Source organism: Dendronephthya gigantea, unplaced genomic scaffold (genome assembly GCF_004324835.1).
Source record: "Dendronephthya gigantea isolate DGI-Jeju-01 unplaced genomic scaffold, DenGig_1.0 000103F, whole genome shotgun sequence".
In the NCBI taxonomy this organism is placed as follows: domain Eukaryota; kingdom Metazoa; phylum Cnidaria; class Anthozoa; order Malacalcyonacea; family Nephtheidae; genus Dendronephthya; species Dendronephthya gigantea.
The window spans coordinates 285,599-301,711 of NW_021163113.1; the positions used below are offsets into that span (position 1 = coordinate 285,599).

Genomic DNA, 16,113 nt, shown 5'->3' on the forward strand with positions numbered 1-16,113 from the left:
AGAAAAATGGTGGTTTCTTGATCTAACACCTTCCAGCTCATTTGACTATAGGAAAAAAATTACAATAAGTACATTGACATTTCATTTTTGTCATTCTGTCATTGTAGCCATGTTCGTGACCTGGGTTAAAAAACTAGTTAATTCCAAAGACAGATAGCTAAAATCTATCTCGAAAGACTGCGTCGAGTCACTTCATTAATCAGGAATTCATTCTTGATTTTCTTTTCTAATCCTTTTTTCTGAATTTCAGTTTCAGCCACGAGAACAATTGTCACTTCAAGTATGACAGCAAACATGACAACGCCAATTGGCCAAGGTACGACAAATTAATATCATAGTTAGGGGCTGTATATATCAGCCCAGTTATCCGAGATTCAACGAGGCCTAAGATGATTTTGAGGTCTTGAAATGAGCAGATAATATGATCCTGACTGTAGTGTAATTACCACAACAATAGCATGTGCTTGTTTGGTGTTATAAGGACTTATCCCAATACCTGAAAGTCATCTCACGGTACGTTGAATCTCGGGTAACAGGGCGCATGTAAACAGCCCCTTAACCATCTAAATGCTACGAATTATTGCAGGTGTAATTAATGAAGGTGGCTCAATTGTACTGTCGTGTGCAGGGGTCGCAGAAGAAAGTTTACAGTGGTTGGAGTTACCAGACCGAAAAACAATCAATTAAAAAACAATACTGAAGTGAATATATTTATCAATACCACCCCCCCCCCCCCGCGGTTCTGACCCTTCGAACCGTCGAAGGACCAAATTGCAGCAAAAAACGATTCAGGTGGTCGCTTGAACGTTCTTCGTGTTTCCAAGCTGGCCTTGCGAGAAAAATTGGTCTTTTCAGGGCTGTTTTAATGAAATTTATTTTGACGTTTTACTATAATAAAATTATACTATTATAAAAAGAACAACAGGGTTTACTAAAAGCGATGGTGTTTCGGGAAACATTGGGCAACTCCTTAAACTTAAAACAATAGCAAATCTTTTTTAACCTCGTTTACACTCCCAATTTCTCTTATTGCTCTAGGGCCAATGACAAGTGATAGCACAAACCTAGGTTTGATCGTTGGCATAGCTGTTGGTGTCGCAGCTTTAGTAGCAGTCGCCTGTCTGGTGCTGTGCCTTGTCAGGACTCGTCTATCATGCGGACGGGTAAGCAGCGTCTTTTTGTCATAGCCTGCATAGCAGTGGTTATAGCAAGGCGTGTGATGGGCAGAGAAAGGGGGGGGGGCTGATGCCCTTTAATGATTCTTCATAACATAACGTATTCAGGCGAGTACTCTAGCGAAATTGGGAGCATTTTCAGGTCATACATTCGGGCAAGAAATTTCGCCTACTCTCAAAAGTTTAAGAACGCGTGCGCCCATAAAATTGTTCCAAAACCTACGAGAATGTGAATTTCTCAAAACTGCCTAAAATCGGAGTGAAGACACGGAACAAACGATGTCCATTTGAAACAACAAAAGAGCGAATCATTCTGATGATACTTCTTCATCTACTTCGGTCAATTTGGCAGCTAAAATCATGCATTAAAATTATACATTCTTTTATCGTGTCTCTCAAACTTGATGAGGTGGCTAGCTAAATAACACAAAAAGTGACTTGTCAATCAAGTCAATCTTGTCAAATTATTATCCTTACTAACCCTGAATAGTGTTTTGGTCACCGTGTTCTAGCTTAACAAAGTAGAATCAGTGGGTAGTGGGGTCATGTAAGGTTTTTCGGTTTCTCCTAATCATTTGTAATTATATCCGTTAGAAATGCAAAGGTCGTAGAACAGGAGCACTACCACCTGTGACTTATAACAAGCCTAATGAAGAAGGACTCAGCGAAGAGGTAGGATTCAAGTTTTATTAATAATTACTACTACGGTTGCATTTGCAAAGAAAACATAAACTGATAGCCGTTGCCATCCTCTCTAACCTTCGTATTCGAGATTTATAGCATATCGTATACGAAATTATTAATTGGCACTTTAATAATATTTCTTTGTGAAATTTGTAAAATCACGCTTTTATTTGCCGGAAAATACAATGTAACATGACCAGAGTTTTTTAGTAGAATGGTGCATTGGTGTGATGGTGTCTTTCATTACAACACGTCGTGTAATTCTGTCTTTAATTGTTTTAGACTGGGAAAGATCACGTTGTTCGTGTTGATAGACTTCGCTCTTTAAAAAGTTCTCAGCCCCGAAGCGTTCGCGCTGATTTTGACAAGATGAAAATGCCGTCAGATGACATGGCGTTCTCTAATGATATGGCTATTGAAGATGAAGAAGAAGTTGAATCAAGAGTGAAAAAGGCGAAGGAACGTCGCAGTAAAAGTAAGCATACAAGCGTAATAATTGACACGAGTATAAGATTTCTGATTTGCGCGTCAAACGCGGTGCTTTTGCCTACGCCATCTGACGAAACTCGTAGTCGTTGCACTTCTGCATGTGAAATTAAGCAAAAACTTGTACTTCAAAACTCGACTACTGCGAGTTTTGACTGATAGCGTAAGCAAACAACACGCTGGAATGACGAATCGTGTACTCGCAGTCACTGCTAAGACTCAATCGTGTACTCGTAGTCACATCACAGAGGACCTACTTAGACAGAGGTGTAACTGTTGTAGAAAGGCTAATGTTTGAGTGTAACGAAAAGCTTAGCCAATGCACGTTAGGGAGGCATGAACTCCCCCCAAAATATTTGCAAAATGAAGGGCGATTATACCAGAAAAAATACAGCAAAAATTTGTTTTTAAATCAGCTAGATGGTTTAAAATCTCGCCATATTGAAATTTGAGTTCGGGTGGGTAAATGCCTCTCGAATGCACACTGGCTAAGCTTTTGGCAGCGCGTTACACCTTTTTGTCTGAGTGAGACTTCTGTCCAAGTAGGTCCTCTGTGGCACGTCTAATACCTTTTTGAAGGGGTGGTCGACAAACTCGCAACATATAAGTTTTTCCATGTTAATTAAGATACACTTAATTCTGGTGATTTAGAGGCTCCTGACATTTTTAATTTAAACGAGGCAATGCTACTTACAGCGTAATTTTGTGCACGCTTAAGAAATTTTTTCACTGGGATAATAAAAAAATGGGAAGAGATTCTTGATTTTTCCATTTTTTTTTCTAGCTCTTTCAGTTCGTCCTGGCCTGGTAAAAAAGCTTATCACAACGGAGGGTGGCGTCACAAAAATAGCTGATATCTCGCTCGATGTCGGGCCTGGTTGTCTGGAAAACGACACAGAGATCACATTAATAAGAGACGATCAGAATTTTGCTTTCCAGTCTTTGCTGAAGTTGGGTCTGGTCGATGATACCCCGCGAGTGGTCGAATTCCTTCCAGACGGTCTGAAATTCCTGAAGCCAGCGCTCCTTAAAATAAAATGTGAAAAAAGTGACCCCGAATCCGAACTGTTCGTGCTGCATGGTTCCTACAACCCTGATTACCAGAGAACCGTTTGGGAACTGGTAACGAATGATCTCGAGGAGAACAGTATCGACGGAGTCGTGAGCATGAAGATTAATGGTTTCTGTTTTTATAGCTACATTTTGGCAAGACGTGGCAAAATAGCGCGAATCTTAAGTCATCTTAATCATTCGTTCACCTGTCGTGCATACTCGTTCTATCGCAGAGCTTCAGTGGATTCCATGGATATTTCTGTTGTTATTGTAAGCGAATTTGTTGACAAAAAAGCGCAAGAACGCATCGACCAGCTGCAGACTCACCAGGAGGAAGGCTACACTAAAGGAGAAAAGGGAAAGTTGAAGCGTGTGCACACGGATCGTGGCCTTGAAATGTCTCTAAATTTTCCAGGTCTTATAAGCAGCCCCTTTCCGTTCAAAATTGATCAGCCCCAGCTGGATAGTGTCGGTTTCGTGGTGGAACAATTCAAGGTAACACCAATAACTAGCCCAGCAAATGGAACGGTGGACATAAAAGAATTGCATCGAAATGCCGCGAATAAACTTCTGTGGAACTTAAATATTCGTGAAATGGAAAAAGAGATTAAAAAAGAAGCTGAAGGTAAAATAGTTTGGTTTAAAATCCATTTAAGATCCCACGTGATAACGATGCCGATGTATTAATTGAATCCAGACTTGAGTTCAGATTATATCTTGCCTGATTTTGAATTTACTAAATTATTATCTCTTCTTTAATTATTGAATAAAATTTCAAAACTTTGTCAATGAATCGGCAAATTTCATGTATTGGCGCCAAACGTTTGTGGTCCAATACTCCTTCCAAAATTATGAAACAGTTTTGGCTCTAAGCAAATATCATAGGCACACTTCACATCACTGCAGTAAAAGTTCAAGTTGTAGTATATACTAAGTGCTATATATCGCCTTACTAACTGCATCTTATTCATTTTAGTCCTATTACATAATACACCGGAGCCCGGACCACCAAAGGTATGCTAAGTTCTACTCTCTTGTTTTTCGCTACACCCCACGATTTTACCCTTTGACCCAAACACGTTTCCTTACGGATTTACATGTAACATGCACTTCCATCGAATTGATGCCTTTTGTAAAATTTGGGTCGTGTAATACCTTTTGTCTAAATCTATTTACATAGATTTCGTGAAATGTATTTCAGGTAGAATCTCGTACCCAGGGTCTTTAATTTTACCTCCCCTGGGTAACAGTATCAATATATGGGATGCATGTAAGAACGTTTCCCATATAATTTGTATACTTCTAACTAGGTGACATTTTTGTTTTCCTAACTAACTGTTGATATGTTCATTTCTAGTTGTATACCGAGACACCGTGCTGTCAAACGCTGAGATTAGTAGAATGAGCAACGAGATTGGGATGGACTGGGACGCCCTCGCGGCACTCATGAATATTCCATATGGAAAGCGAGATGAAATTAGGATGAATGCCAGCCAGTATCCAGATAACACCGCTAAAGGCCAACAGATACTCGCGTTCATAAACGAAAGCCAAAATTTTGATCGGCATACTCTCGAGAAATGCGTGAAGGAGCTGGGAAGAGGCGATGTAAAAATCGAAATCCATCCTGAAGATGAATGTCAAGTATGAAATTATCTATAGTTTTTTTTCTATTTTTTTACGATTATATCACGTTCTGCCTCGTTCCTAAATATGTATGCCACTCTTCATACTAAATTTAGGTTTAAACACCCGTAATTTACGTTTAAACACCCGTATAATAACTATGTGATAACGTAATTATTATATCATCTCATTCTCACCACGTAATTATCACCCGAATTATCGCGTCTTATGATGCTAGCTTTTGAGGGGTGTACATGATATGCCCAGTATATATGAGACTTGAAAATTTGCAATATAAACTGATAATAGATCATTACGAAAAGTCCACACTGCATCGTAGTTTGCAGACAAAGCAGGTTCGTGATTGGCTAACTGGGCGCATTGACCAATCAGAAACATGCTGTGACAGAAATCTTCACCATCAAGAAAAATTTCTTATAGGCCGTTTGGACTTACTATAAACAGTTTGAGATTCGTCGGTCATCAGCTGCAAGTCTTGTTTTGATACTATTAGATATGTTTGATTGGATAATTTGAAAGAGAAATTTTCTGCGTATCTCAAATCAGGTAGTTCTTTTCACCTTCAAAAGGATTTCATGGAAAAACCTGAAATGTGTTTGATTTCTCGTTTATCCTGGGGCAGATCTAGGGGTAGTCAGAATAAATTACTACAGTTTAAAATCGCAGTCGCATTGCCAGATCTTTATTTAAAGATATTCTTTTGTAATCCATAACCAATGACGTTATTATTAAGGTGCTTTTAATTTAAAATGTAGCTGTGTAATTTATGCTACCCCTAGATCCGCCACTGCTGGTGAATCTGTCTAATAACCAGTAATGAATTCGGAGCAACGTCTTAGTGTTTAAAATACCATTCATTAATGACTTTGATTGCTTCTTCATTTCTTATGAACAATATACTTCTTCCAATAGGACGAAACCATTGATGGAACAGAACCTCCACAACCCCCTTGCGAATTCCCCCCGTACGAGAACATCACGTTGAAGAACACGCCCTCTCCCCACGTGAATGTACAGATTAAGTCGGCGTATATTGCTCTTCTGGGCACGTTTTGCTTGTCTTATGGATGTAGACAAACCAGAAATAGATAACATCCAAACGAATAATTTCTACAATGACGATCGTTCAAGGGCAGAAAAAGTTTTGTCGATCATCAACAACCAACATGACTTTTCGCGAACAAAGCTGACGGATTGCTTAAAGGATCTCGACAAACTGGACTTGGTTGAGCCGCTGACGAATGGCGCGTGGAGGCAATTGTGATCATAAAATCGAAATAATATACTAAAACCGCATTCGACATAGAAATGACATGAACGAAGCCTCAATAAAGACATTAGGAAGTTTTTTAGCAGTGAGTAAACCGGAAGTGCGAGATTCGTCTTCATCGCGCTATCATTGCGAAGAAGCGACCGCCATGTGTCTTGCTGTAAGTCACATCAAATCGCATCAAATTATTTGAATAGCTCAGAGGACTATATAAAAACTGGAACAATAACCAGGTCGCCATTTTTAAAGTCAATTTGAAGCCGAATTAGGTGCTAGTGCCTATTTCTTTTTTCTTCACGGTCGAAGATTTCGTCGAGAAAAACAATAGAACGAGTCAGCGAACTCTATAAAGGCGGTTTTCCACTAGTTGCCTAGTGGTCGAAAACCACCTTTATAAAGTTCGCTGACTCGTTCATCGTTGTAAAAAGTCGTAAATGATTCTTTAAATATGAATGCATAAATATACCTAAAAATGAACCTAGCTCACCCCATCATAACCATCATAACCCACCATAAAATGAGAATAAAATGTAATCGTGGATGGGGTTTGGACCTCAAAAATAAGGTAGTAATGTAAACAACGCACGCCATAAGTTAATATCACTCGGCCACCCTCAATCCTTATGAAAAACTATGAACTTGTAGTTTTAGATCACGAAACCATACTTTTTTAAAATGTTAATAAGCATAGTTTTAGTTCGCGATAAAACCGAGTTCAAATGGGCGTCGACCATTGTAGATTCTGGAAACTGTTCATAGAATGTCGTTATTTTATTAGGAAGGATGAGAAATTAGCTCAGTTTATACTGTGACACAGAGTAAATGCACCGATAAAACAAATTGTGGATATATCTTTAGTATTAGAGAATAGATGTACGTTCTGGTCTCATAATACACTGGATATAGGAATTATACTTGTGAAAAGGAAAACCAAAGTTTATGAGTCTATATTTTTACGAGAATCGAACGTTAGTTAAGATTTTCCAGTTGCTACGTAATTATCCAGAGTATTATCAGAGACTAGCTGGATTGTACAGCAAGCAGAAATAATTTAAGGAAAATAAAGAAAAAATTAATTTAGAGAATGATACTATATATTATATACCATATTGGCTATATATTTTGTTCATGTATATATTTTTAATAAACAATATACATTAATAAATATTAAATAACATATTCATGCTGCTGGTCTCGAACTATTTTATTTCCATTCAGTGCGAAATGTCGCACGATCGACTTTTTGCGATCGCTTTCTTTTGAAATATATAGACAATCAGGCGGAATATACAGGGTGAGTAAAAAAACCTGACACTTTGAAATTCAAATTAGCCGCGAACTTATGGCTGGAATTTGACAATTTCCATGACAGACCCATGTGAATGTACAATCAACAGGACGTGGTTAATTAATGCGAAAGTGTTTAAACCAATTGAACTAACTCAACGTGGCGCGTGTGCTAAAAAACGATTTGATAAAACTGTTCTTCTTTATTTACAGGGCTTAGAATGCATTTTAACTCTCAAAGGGAACAAACTTTATGTTCTAGGTTAATTAATGGCTCACTTATTTGATATGCTTCGTATAGCCATGAGATATCTTAGACAATATCTGTGACATTACAGCCGCTATGCAGCTAATTTGAATTTCAAAGGTGTCAGGTTTTTTTTACTCACCCTGTAAATACTAATACCGTTAGATGAGCTTGACTGGACACATTTGAAAAGAAAGCGATCGCGCGACATTTTGCACTGAGTGGAAATCCGCCTTTTTTCGCTATTTACAGCGGCTCCTGGACAAGCGTGACATGAAGTTGAAAAGATATTATGTGTTGGTGACAATTTTTATTGTCACGGGTGACATGAGCCTACAATTAGAGACCGAATATAGTCGGACTAGCCGACTCATAGCTATTGTTTATTGACACGACGAAAATGCGACGTATAACCATGCAGACCTGGACGAGAAGATTGTGTATTTTGAAGTGATTTAAAACAAACTAAAATACAAGCTAACCACCCTGTTTTAATGGTCAAATGCTTGTCCTATGTAAAGTTTCAAGCATGTTTTGTGCTCATATACAACCATTAAACTATATTAACCATGCATGCTTTGGTTATGATGTCAAATATTTTGATATTGATAACCACGCAGGTTAAACGTTCAAATAATTGTCCTATGTAATGTTTCAAACATGTTTGGTGCTCATATACAACCATTAAACAATATAACCATGCATTGGTTATGATGTCAAATATTTTGATATCGATAACCACGCAGGTTAAATGGTCAAATGCTGGTCCTATGTAAAGTTTCAAACATGTTTGGTGCTCTTATACAACGATTAAACAATATAACCATGCTTTGGTTATGATGTCAAATATTTTGATATCGATAACCACGCAGATTAAATGGTCAAATGCTGGTCCTATGCAAAGTTTCAAACATGTTTGGTGCTCATATGCAACCATTAAACAATATAACCATGCTTTGGTTATGATGTCAAATATTTTAAAATGGGCAACCACGCAGGTTAAATGGTCAAATGCTGGTCTTATGTAAAGTTTCAAACATGTTTGGTGCTCATATACAACCATTAAACAATATAACCATGCTTTTGTTATGATGTCAAATATTTTGATATCGATAACCACGCAGGTTAAATGGTCAAATGCTGGTCCTATGCAAAGTTTCAAACATGTTTGGTGCTCATATACAAACATTAAACAATATAACCATGCTTTGGTTATGATGTCAAATATTTTGATATCGATAACCACACAGGTTAAATGGTCAAATGCTGGTCCTATTATGTTTGGTGCTCATATACAAACATCTAATATAAAGTTGCAACTTGCAGGCATCGAATATGGCCGGAAAACGGTATACTCGACCATGGTCGAATACATCGGAAAACGGCATAGCTACTCGACCATGGTCGATTGTGCCGGAAAACGATATACTTTCATGACTATGGTCGAATACGCCGGAAACGGTATACTCGACCATGGTCGAATATAACGGGAAAACAACAATATCGTGGAATTATACCGGAAAATTACAGATTGCTGCATTTATATTAGCTAATTGATATATGACTAACCCGCTTGAAAAAAAATCCTTCTGTGGAGTTTTGTATTAATCTCACATGTAATGGGACAAAACTAGCATATACTATATTGGCGTGCTGACCTGACAAATATCGCTGGCCCACTTACTTGGGTGAATTTTGAACCTTGCAAAATCGCGCGAGTCCGCCGGACAACGCACCGCAGCGAAGTGAAAAATTTTGAACTTACTCATCTCTATAAGCATTGTTGGAAGCTGGCCACTGTCGAAAAACAGTCAATTTCGTAGAATGGGTAAAATGAATGTTCTTATTTGCTTTAAATATTTGCTACAAAATATTATAAAGTATAGGATTTACAAAGTTTCGACTATAGGACATGCAATGCCCACTATAGTAATTACGTTATCATGCTGGGTGAATCATGCAGCGGTTACAATAATGTTTACATGACATTCTATGTTAAAACTTTGAAGATATGTTTCGTGTTTGTAGTTGTACATCATTGTGTGTTCACCAACCGTGAACCATCCATGATTGCGATCCGGATTGCCTCTGCTTGGCGTATTCGGACAATCTGGTTCGGGTTCCCACCAACTCACAAATGCTCTTGGTTGTCCATACTCAACAGTGGCTGTTATAGTCTGCACACTAGGACATTCGCAGGCTAAAAAAACAAAGTAATTCTGTTCAAGTGACATTACAAAGAAACCAGCTAAATCAATAAAATCAACAATGACCTATTCGAATTGCCTTTATAAAAACCTCAGTTACATAACTTTCAATTAGGTGAAAATTGCACTGATGATTTAATAGTAACAAAATCTATAATTAATGAGTTTAATATTTTTAGATTAATAGCACAAATATTACACCACATTCAAAAGATCTCTGTATGATAACGGGAAATACTTCTGAATGAAAATCGAAATGGATTTAGGTGTTATCGTGGATTCTTTCCATTTTTAGCAAAGAGTGCACTTCATGCCTAACTCCATTTCTGTGGTCAGCAAAATGGTAACAGAAAGTTATAATTTGCAGGACATGCATGTTGGAAACAAAAAGGCGTCAAAATATTAGACATTGTCAAGACTTACCATAAACTGTAATGTCGACAAAACAAGCACGGGTTGTAAGCTTGTCGGTACGACCATAGTAGGAGAATTCGTAGGTAATGATGTGCATTCCAAGTCCAAATTCCTGTGGATTTTGTGTGCCATGAGGTTTTACCTCCGCCGTGTAATCAACCGGCCGTGTACATCGGAGTCTTGGCTCCAACCAATTTATCATTATCTTATCTTCACCCGGCCTGACATACTGCTCTGTAGATATCCCGCCTTCACAATCACAATACACTGTTGAAATTGCAAAATGACACTGATTTTCAAACTTTGACGTTAATTACCTATGATTAATTTTGGAACCGAAACATTGGGTAACACGAACAGCTTAGACAACAGTCCACCATATACAGGAACATTATTTCATGGACCAAAAATACGTACCATTGACTAACAATAACATACCACTTACAACTATGGCATGGTATTCACCAATTTTTAAATACCATAAAGCAACATGTTGGAACAACCGTAGTATATCATGGACTAACAATTAATATTCGTCTACCGTGTTTACAACTTCTTATACCATTACTAGTACGTAAATATATAAAGGCCTTTTCACATGTTCCAGTGCTGTCGATCAATCCAATTCACTTCTAAAGGCTGTCTTATTGTCTGTTAATTTGCAATGTACATGGGCAGCAAATCAGCTAACGCCAATGCAGTACTGCTTTATTAATAACAGACTTTATTCCATACAGGACGTCAGAAGTAAATGGATCCGACAAAATTGGATCGTATGATTATAAACAGATCTCAAGTTACCTGTTTCAACACTGCAGGATTCTTTAACAATTTTTCCCAAAACCTTGTCCAAATCATCAAACCCTGAAGTGAACATATGGTTCGACCAAGAAACGATATTATTTACGAATCTTTCTTCTTTTGCTTCGGGTCCAACTGCCAGGGCGACAATTAACACCTTTCTATCCATAAGCTCTGCTGAATACTCATTAGCCATCTCAATTTGTTCTCTTAATATTGTACTGTTTCTAGCCCGTGGCTCCCCGTCTGTGATCAACAGAATGACGTCGCTTACATCTTTCCGATGATTTAAAGGACTTCTTAACCTGAATTCCTTGATTTGGAAGAAAGTATATCCTTAATTTATTAAGCAAGGATGATATATAATTATCATGGGATACAGAGGCCTGAGAATTAGATGAAAAGAATTCTATATAATCTATATTCTATTGAAAACAAGTGACCATCGCAGATCATGCTCTATAACCGTGTTATGACTCAAAACAGAATTGTTACTCACTTCAATAAAATCACTTATAATTAAATCGAATTTAATTTATTTCAGACACTATGAAATATAGATTATTGAAATACTGAAAGCACTGGCTTGCAGTGACAGGGTAGAGAGGGAGATATAGGTATATAGGTAGAGAGAGTAAAAAAGCGCTCTCTCCCATTTCTTCTGGAAATTACTTTTGGTGGTTTTACGATCATACACATTTAAAATGGCCTTAAATTTGTCTCATCTGACATATAACTAAAAAATCTAGTGAATTAAGCACCGTTGCTTTATACGTGTTTACATGAAGAGTACTTAACGTGTTTATATTGCACAAGTGTGTTGTGATTAACATGCAAATGACGCGTCAAATGACGTTATGCGCATCAAGCATGCATTTACACTGAATTTTCTCTCTCATTCGCGACGAGTATTTATGTAAAATGCACGTGCATACGAAGGGAAAGAACTCTCTCATATATGTTATATTTGTGACTAATCATGCAAAGTATGATGCAAACACACAGTTGTCGGAATTAATCTGTTTTATAACACAGCCTGTGTACTGACTTACATCGCTTGCAAGCTTGAATGCTTTGCCTGTGTAAGTAGATGGCCCCATAAGATCATTCACATAGTCCAAGTTGTCCAGCCAAGAAAGCAGATCATTTTTATCATTCTTTGATCCAATCTCCAACAAGTTTTCGGTCTTTCCATCACTAGCAAATGTGATAAAACCAATATGGCTGCCGTATTCTCCAACGTTCAGCTTCTTATTTACGATAAGGCTCTTTAGAAATGGTCGCACATTCTGCTCAAAATTTTTCAAGCCAACCGATTGGGAGTTGTCCCAGACAACGAGGATATCTTTAATGCAATCTGAAATTTGATGAAATTTAATTAATCTCATACTTTATGTTTTTTACGTAATATAAAGTCGTATGATAACGATAGTATATATGACACTGAGAGTATAGTTGTGAAATTGACTGCCATATCTTCATGAAATGTATCTTTAAGTTCCCCATTAAATTCCCTTCGCAGTACTAAGCGTAGAATATCTTGATTAATTAAAGGTTTGGAGTAGTTTCGTAAAAGACAATTACATTATAAAAATTATAAAAATATGGTAATTAGCTAAAGCTATTCAGGTTTTGCCATCATAGTCTGGCAGTTTTACAGAACACTATACCTGTATCTTTCTCTTCAGTCTCTATGGATGGAATTCCTCGTCGTTCAAAATGATAATCTGTTCAGGAGAAATATAATGCAGGCGAATGTGAGTTCTTTAATGCAATTACTATATTCCTTTATTAAAATATTATTGAATTGAGTTATGCATACAAATATAGTTCTAGAATGCAATAGAGACTGCAATAGTGTTGCAATTTAGCCTGGAAAGTCTGCAATTTCAGAGTCGTTTCGAATTCCAGGATTAAAGTTAAGTTATAATTATTGAAAGCCCTGGCAGTCGTATTATTTTTTAGTGGCCAATAAGGAACAAAATTTATTTAAATTAACAAAGCACTTTATTCTCTAGTGATTATGTCGATATTAGGTATCGCCGACTGTCACTGACAATGAAGGCCTGCTGAATTAGCATGATCATGCCACCAAAGATAGAGGGCTATTTTTACACCACATATCGCAAGGAATTAATCAATTTACTTTACGGCAAAGCCGCAGCGATGATGCGTAATTAAGGGCTTGATATATACGTTTTTGTGGCCAATGCATTGACCATCTCATACTAAAAAAACACTAAATACTTTTTATAAACAAAATCAAATACCGTCTATTTTGTCGTACAGACTGGAAGCAAAACTGTTGTGAACAAACAGCGATAAGATCATCAACCATTGCGCCATTTTCTCCGATTTTTGTCTAATATATTTTCTGTCAGTATTTAACTCAATTTAGCTAGCTTCCTTCTTGAAAGAGGTCTACGCTCGATTACTTAGGACTACAAACATCCTGCTTTTATATACTGTCTGGCGCTATCAAAGTTTCGTTATCTTTTCTCACACTCAAAACGACCGTTATTTTCCGATGACATTTCTCAGTGCGTGGCGCCGGTCGTTAAGATGTATTACAACGCTCATTGGCACACCCATACATTGACGATTATAGGGAGACGGTTACTGACCCACCCATGCAAGACTGGCCGCGCTTGTCCGTTATCCATTGCGTGGGGTATTGCGTCAATGTTTTTTAAATGTTCGTCTTAAATACCCGCAATCACGCAAATATATAGGCCGTAAAATGGTGTGGTCTACTTGGTGGGATATATTTGTAAGTGGAGTAAGGAAATCATGTCAAATGGCACGTAATGCATGGTTACCAAATTCAGTGCCAATACAGCGAATAATTAGTACACAAGTTGAACTTCATGGAATCTAGCATGCCGTCACATATAACCCATGGAAAGTCTTCCTCGCTAACGGTTTGAAAGCATAATCCTTTTATTTTTGTAACACTGCAATAGTTTGCGCGTAATACAATATTCCTCGCTAGAAAGATTCCCACGCGATTTTGACGTATTTTTGGCAGCACGCCGTGTTTGGCAAACCTCCATAAGTGAAGCTTCATCTTATTTGCACAAGGTTTAAGGGGCTGTCATCGCATCTAGTGCTCCTACAAGGGAAGTTACAGGGAACTGCATGCGTTCGCATTTGCTGAGACCGTACGTGAGCTTAAAAGATTTCCCACCATAATTTACGACAGATTGAGAAATGATCTGAATAAGATTTCTTATCATCCATAATTTCTGTAATAACATTTATCTCAATCTATCGCTTACCATGCGTGCAGGTAATTGAAATTCAAGAATCTCTTGACTGCATTATTACAATTGAGGCATACATGAATATTTTGTGCCGCATCACATAGCCAGGCTATTTAGTGAAAAATCCGTATAAACCAAGATAGTGTATTCAAGCACAGTTGCTTTCATATACTCGCAATTCATTATACCTTGCCACTCCTACCTAATATCTCACAAGGTTCCTAAGTATGTTGGATGTTTAACATTTTCTTTCACTTAATATTAATCAAGGAGTAAAGTCTGGCTTTTAGGTCGCACTATATACGCGACTAATGTAATTTTAATCATAGATACGAGATCACAGGCGTCATAATCATCTAATCTTCTTTTTCTTTCAATTGCATTCGACGCTCCCAAAATACTACGTTTAAGGTAGGTCTCGTACGGGGAAATCTTCATGATCAACCGACGAAAACTCGAAATCAACCGTTGAAATTAACTGTCGAAATAAGTAGAGGAAATTGCTCAACTCGCCTGCCAATATTTTACAGTTATTCTGCGAATTCGAGTCGTATATGAGTTGATAGCCGACGAGGCGCGTAAACTTTGTCGCCCTTTCGGTGCATTTTGGTGTGCTATTATCATCTAAAGCTTGGATTTCTATTTCACTCGACTCCCCAAATCTTTCTGCCATTTTGTTTACTTTCTCTATGTGGGATGTTCTAGCCAACCAACGAAATTGCAGCATACCTCATATCTGGCGCTTGTGTATATAATAAAAGTAGATATATTGCCTTAATTGTTTCCTGATCGCAATAATATGACCTAGTTACCTCTCAAAAAACGTTGTAAATATTCTATTAACATAGTCGTGGGTTTCAACTTTCAACGGCTTTTCAATGTCCTTGAACATTTCAACGCACCGTTTCAAGGGGTGACGCAATCACGCAAGGGATGGGAAAACATTGTTACCCGTGTAATGCGCGATCTGAAACTGATATATTATCTGTCCTACGTTTTTTAGTCTTCATAGTGATAGGAGTTGACCCACTGCTGTTAAAAGCGTTTGGAAACTGATGAGACATTCTTCGGTTTATGACGCACTTCATCAGCCTTGTGGTCACGGATGGAGTATGCTTATTTTGGACAAATTAAAGAATTCTGCTGGGTTTTCAGAATTTCCGTGTTCGGATAATTTGCTAATTGCATGCATCAACTGTAAGGCGCATTGTTGCCTGAAACTCATTAACTCGCATGAATTTTAATAAATCAATAACAAATTGAATTGCCTGCAACAATAGCCTTCTTTTCAAAACATCATGAGGTCTGAAAACAGCATAACAATTAAATCAACTGAACATGCATTTACAATTTCAAAATTAAAATAATGTTTCTTAATATACCAATTAACATACATGTGGTCCCGACTGTGTAAAAGTCAAGTAAAAAGACAAATAAAGGCAACGAGCAGTAGCGTAGCCAGCCTATCAATTTGTCCCGCTATGCTAATATCTTAGTCGGTTCACTTCCTGAGAAAACAATAGATTTCTAAAGACATGAATAATTATAATAACTCGAAATTTACATAACGGGACAAAAT

General features: G+C 37.5%; 3 protein-coding genes across 3 annotated transcripts; 2 read left to right on the forward strand and 1 right to left on the reverse strand.

Annotated features, from left to right (window-relative positions):
• The first annotated feature begins 1,042 nt into the window (after positions 1–1,042).
• Positions 1,043–4,421, forward strand: LOC114534589. Its single transcript, XM_028556051.1, has 5 exons — positions 1,043–1,163; positions 1,770–1,847; positions 2,142–2,334; positions 3,130–4,023; positions 4,375–4,421. The coding sequence occupies exons 1-5, from the start codon at positions 1,044–1,046 to the stop codon at positions 4,419–4,421; spliced, it is 1,332 nt and encodes a 443-aa protein (XP_028411852.1). The 5' UTR covers position 1,043.
• A 322-nt stretch (positions 4,422–4,743) lies between these two features.
• Positions 4,744–6,137, forward strand: LOC114534590. The gene is made up of 2 exons (XM_028556052.1): positions 4,744–5,042; positions 5,958–6,137. The coding sequence occupies exons 1-2, from the start codon at positions 4,800–4,802 to the stop codon at positions 6,135–6,137; spliced, it is 423 nt and encodes a 140-aa protein (XP_028411853.1). The 5' UTR covers positions 4,744–4,799.
• Positions 6,138–9,681: 3,544 nt separating this feature from the next.
• Positions 9,682–14,541, reverse strand: LOC114534616. The gene is made up of 6 exons (XM_028556081.1): positions 13,542–14,541; positions 12,942–12,998; positions 12,324–12,628; positions 11,272–11,584; positions 10,480–10,737; positions 9,682–10,049 (listed from the first exon to the last, which is right to left on the reverse strand). Exons 1-6 carry the CDS (start codon positions 13,615–13,617, stop codon positions 9,805–9,807), a joined length of 1,254 nt encoding a protein of 417 aa, XP_028411882.1. The 5' UTR covers positions 13,618–14,541; the 3' UTR covers positions 9,682–9,804.
• Positions 14,542–16,113: the final 1,572 nt, after the last annotated feature.

What these genes read in the sequence shown, in the direction of transcription:
- LOC114534616 (XM_028556081.1), bottom strand. Translation starts at nt 13,617, where the DNA reads ATGGCGCAATGGTTGATGATCTTATCGCTGTTTGTTCACAACAGTTTT. An exon ending in CATTCAAGCTTGCAAGCGAT is followed by an intron (nt 11,585 to 12,323) that starts GTAAGTCAGTAC and finishes TTCCAAATCAAG; the next exon opens with GAATTCAGGTTAAGAAGTCC. An exon ending in TGTCGACATTACAGTTTATG is followed by an intron (nt 10,050 to 10,479) that starts GTAAGTCTTGAC and finishes TTGTTTTTTTAG; the next exon opens with CCTGCGAATGTCCTAGTGTG.
- LOC114534590 (XM_028556052.1), top strand. Translation starts at nt 4,800, where the DNA reads ATGAGCAACGAGATTGGGATGGACTGGGACGCCCTCGCGGCACTCATG. An exon ending in ATCCTGAAGATGAATGTCAA is followed by an intron (nt 5,043 to 5,957) that starts GTATGAAATTAT and finishes TTCTTCCAATAG; the next exon opens with GACGAAACCATTGATGGAAC.
- LOC114534589 (XM_028556051.1), top strand. Translation starts at nt 1,044, where the DNA reads ATGACAAGTGATAGCACAAACCTAGGTTTGATCGTTGGCATAGCTGTT. An exon ending in AAGAAGGACTCAGCGAAGAG is followed by an intron (nt 1,848 to 2,141) that starts GTAGGATTCAAG and finishes TAATTGTTTTAG; the next exon opens with ACTGGGAAAGATCACGTTGT. An exon ending in GATTAAAAAAGAAGCTGAAG is followed by an intron (nt 4,024 to 4,374) that starts GTAAAATAGTTT and finishes TATTCATTTTAG; the next exon opens with TCCTATTACATAATACACCG.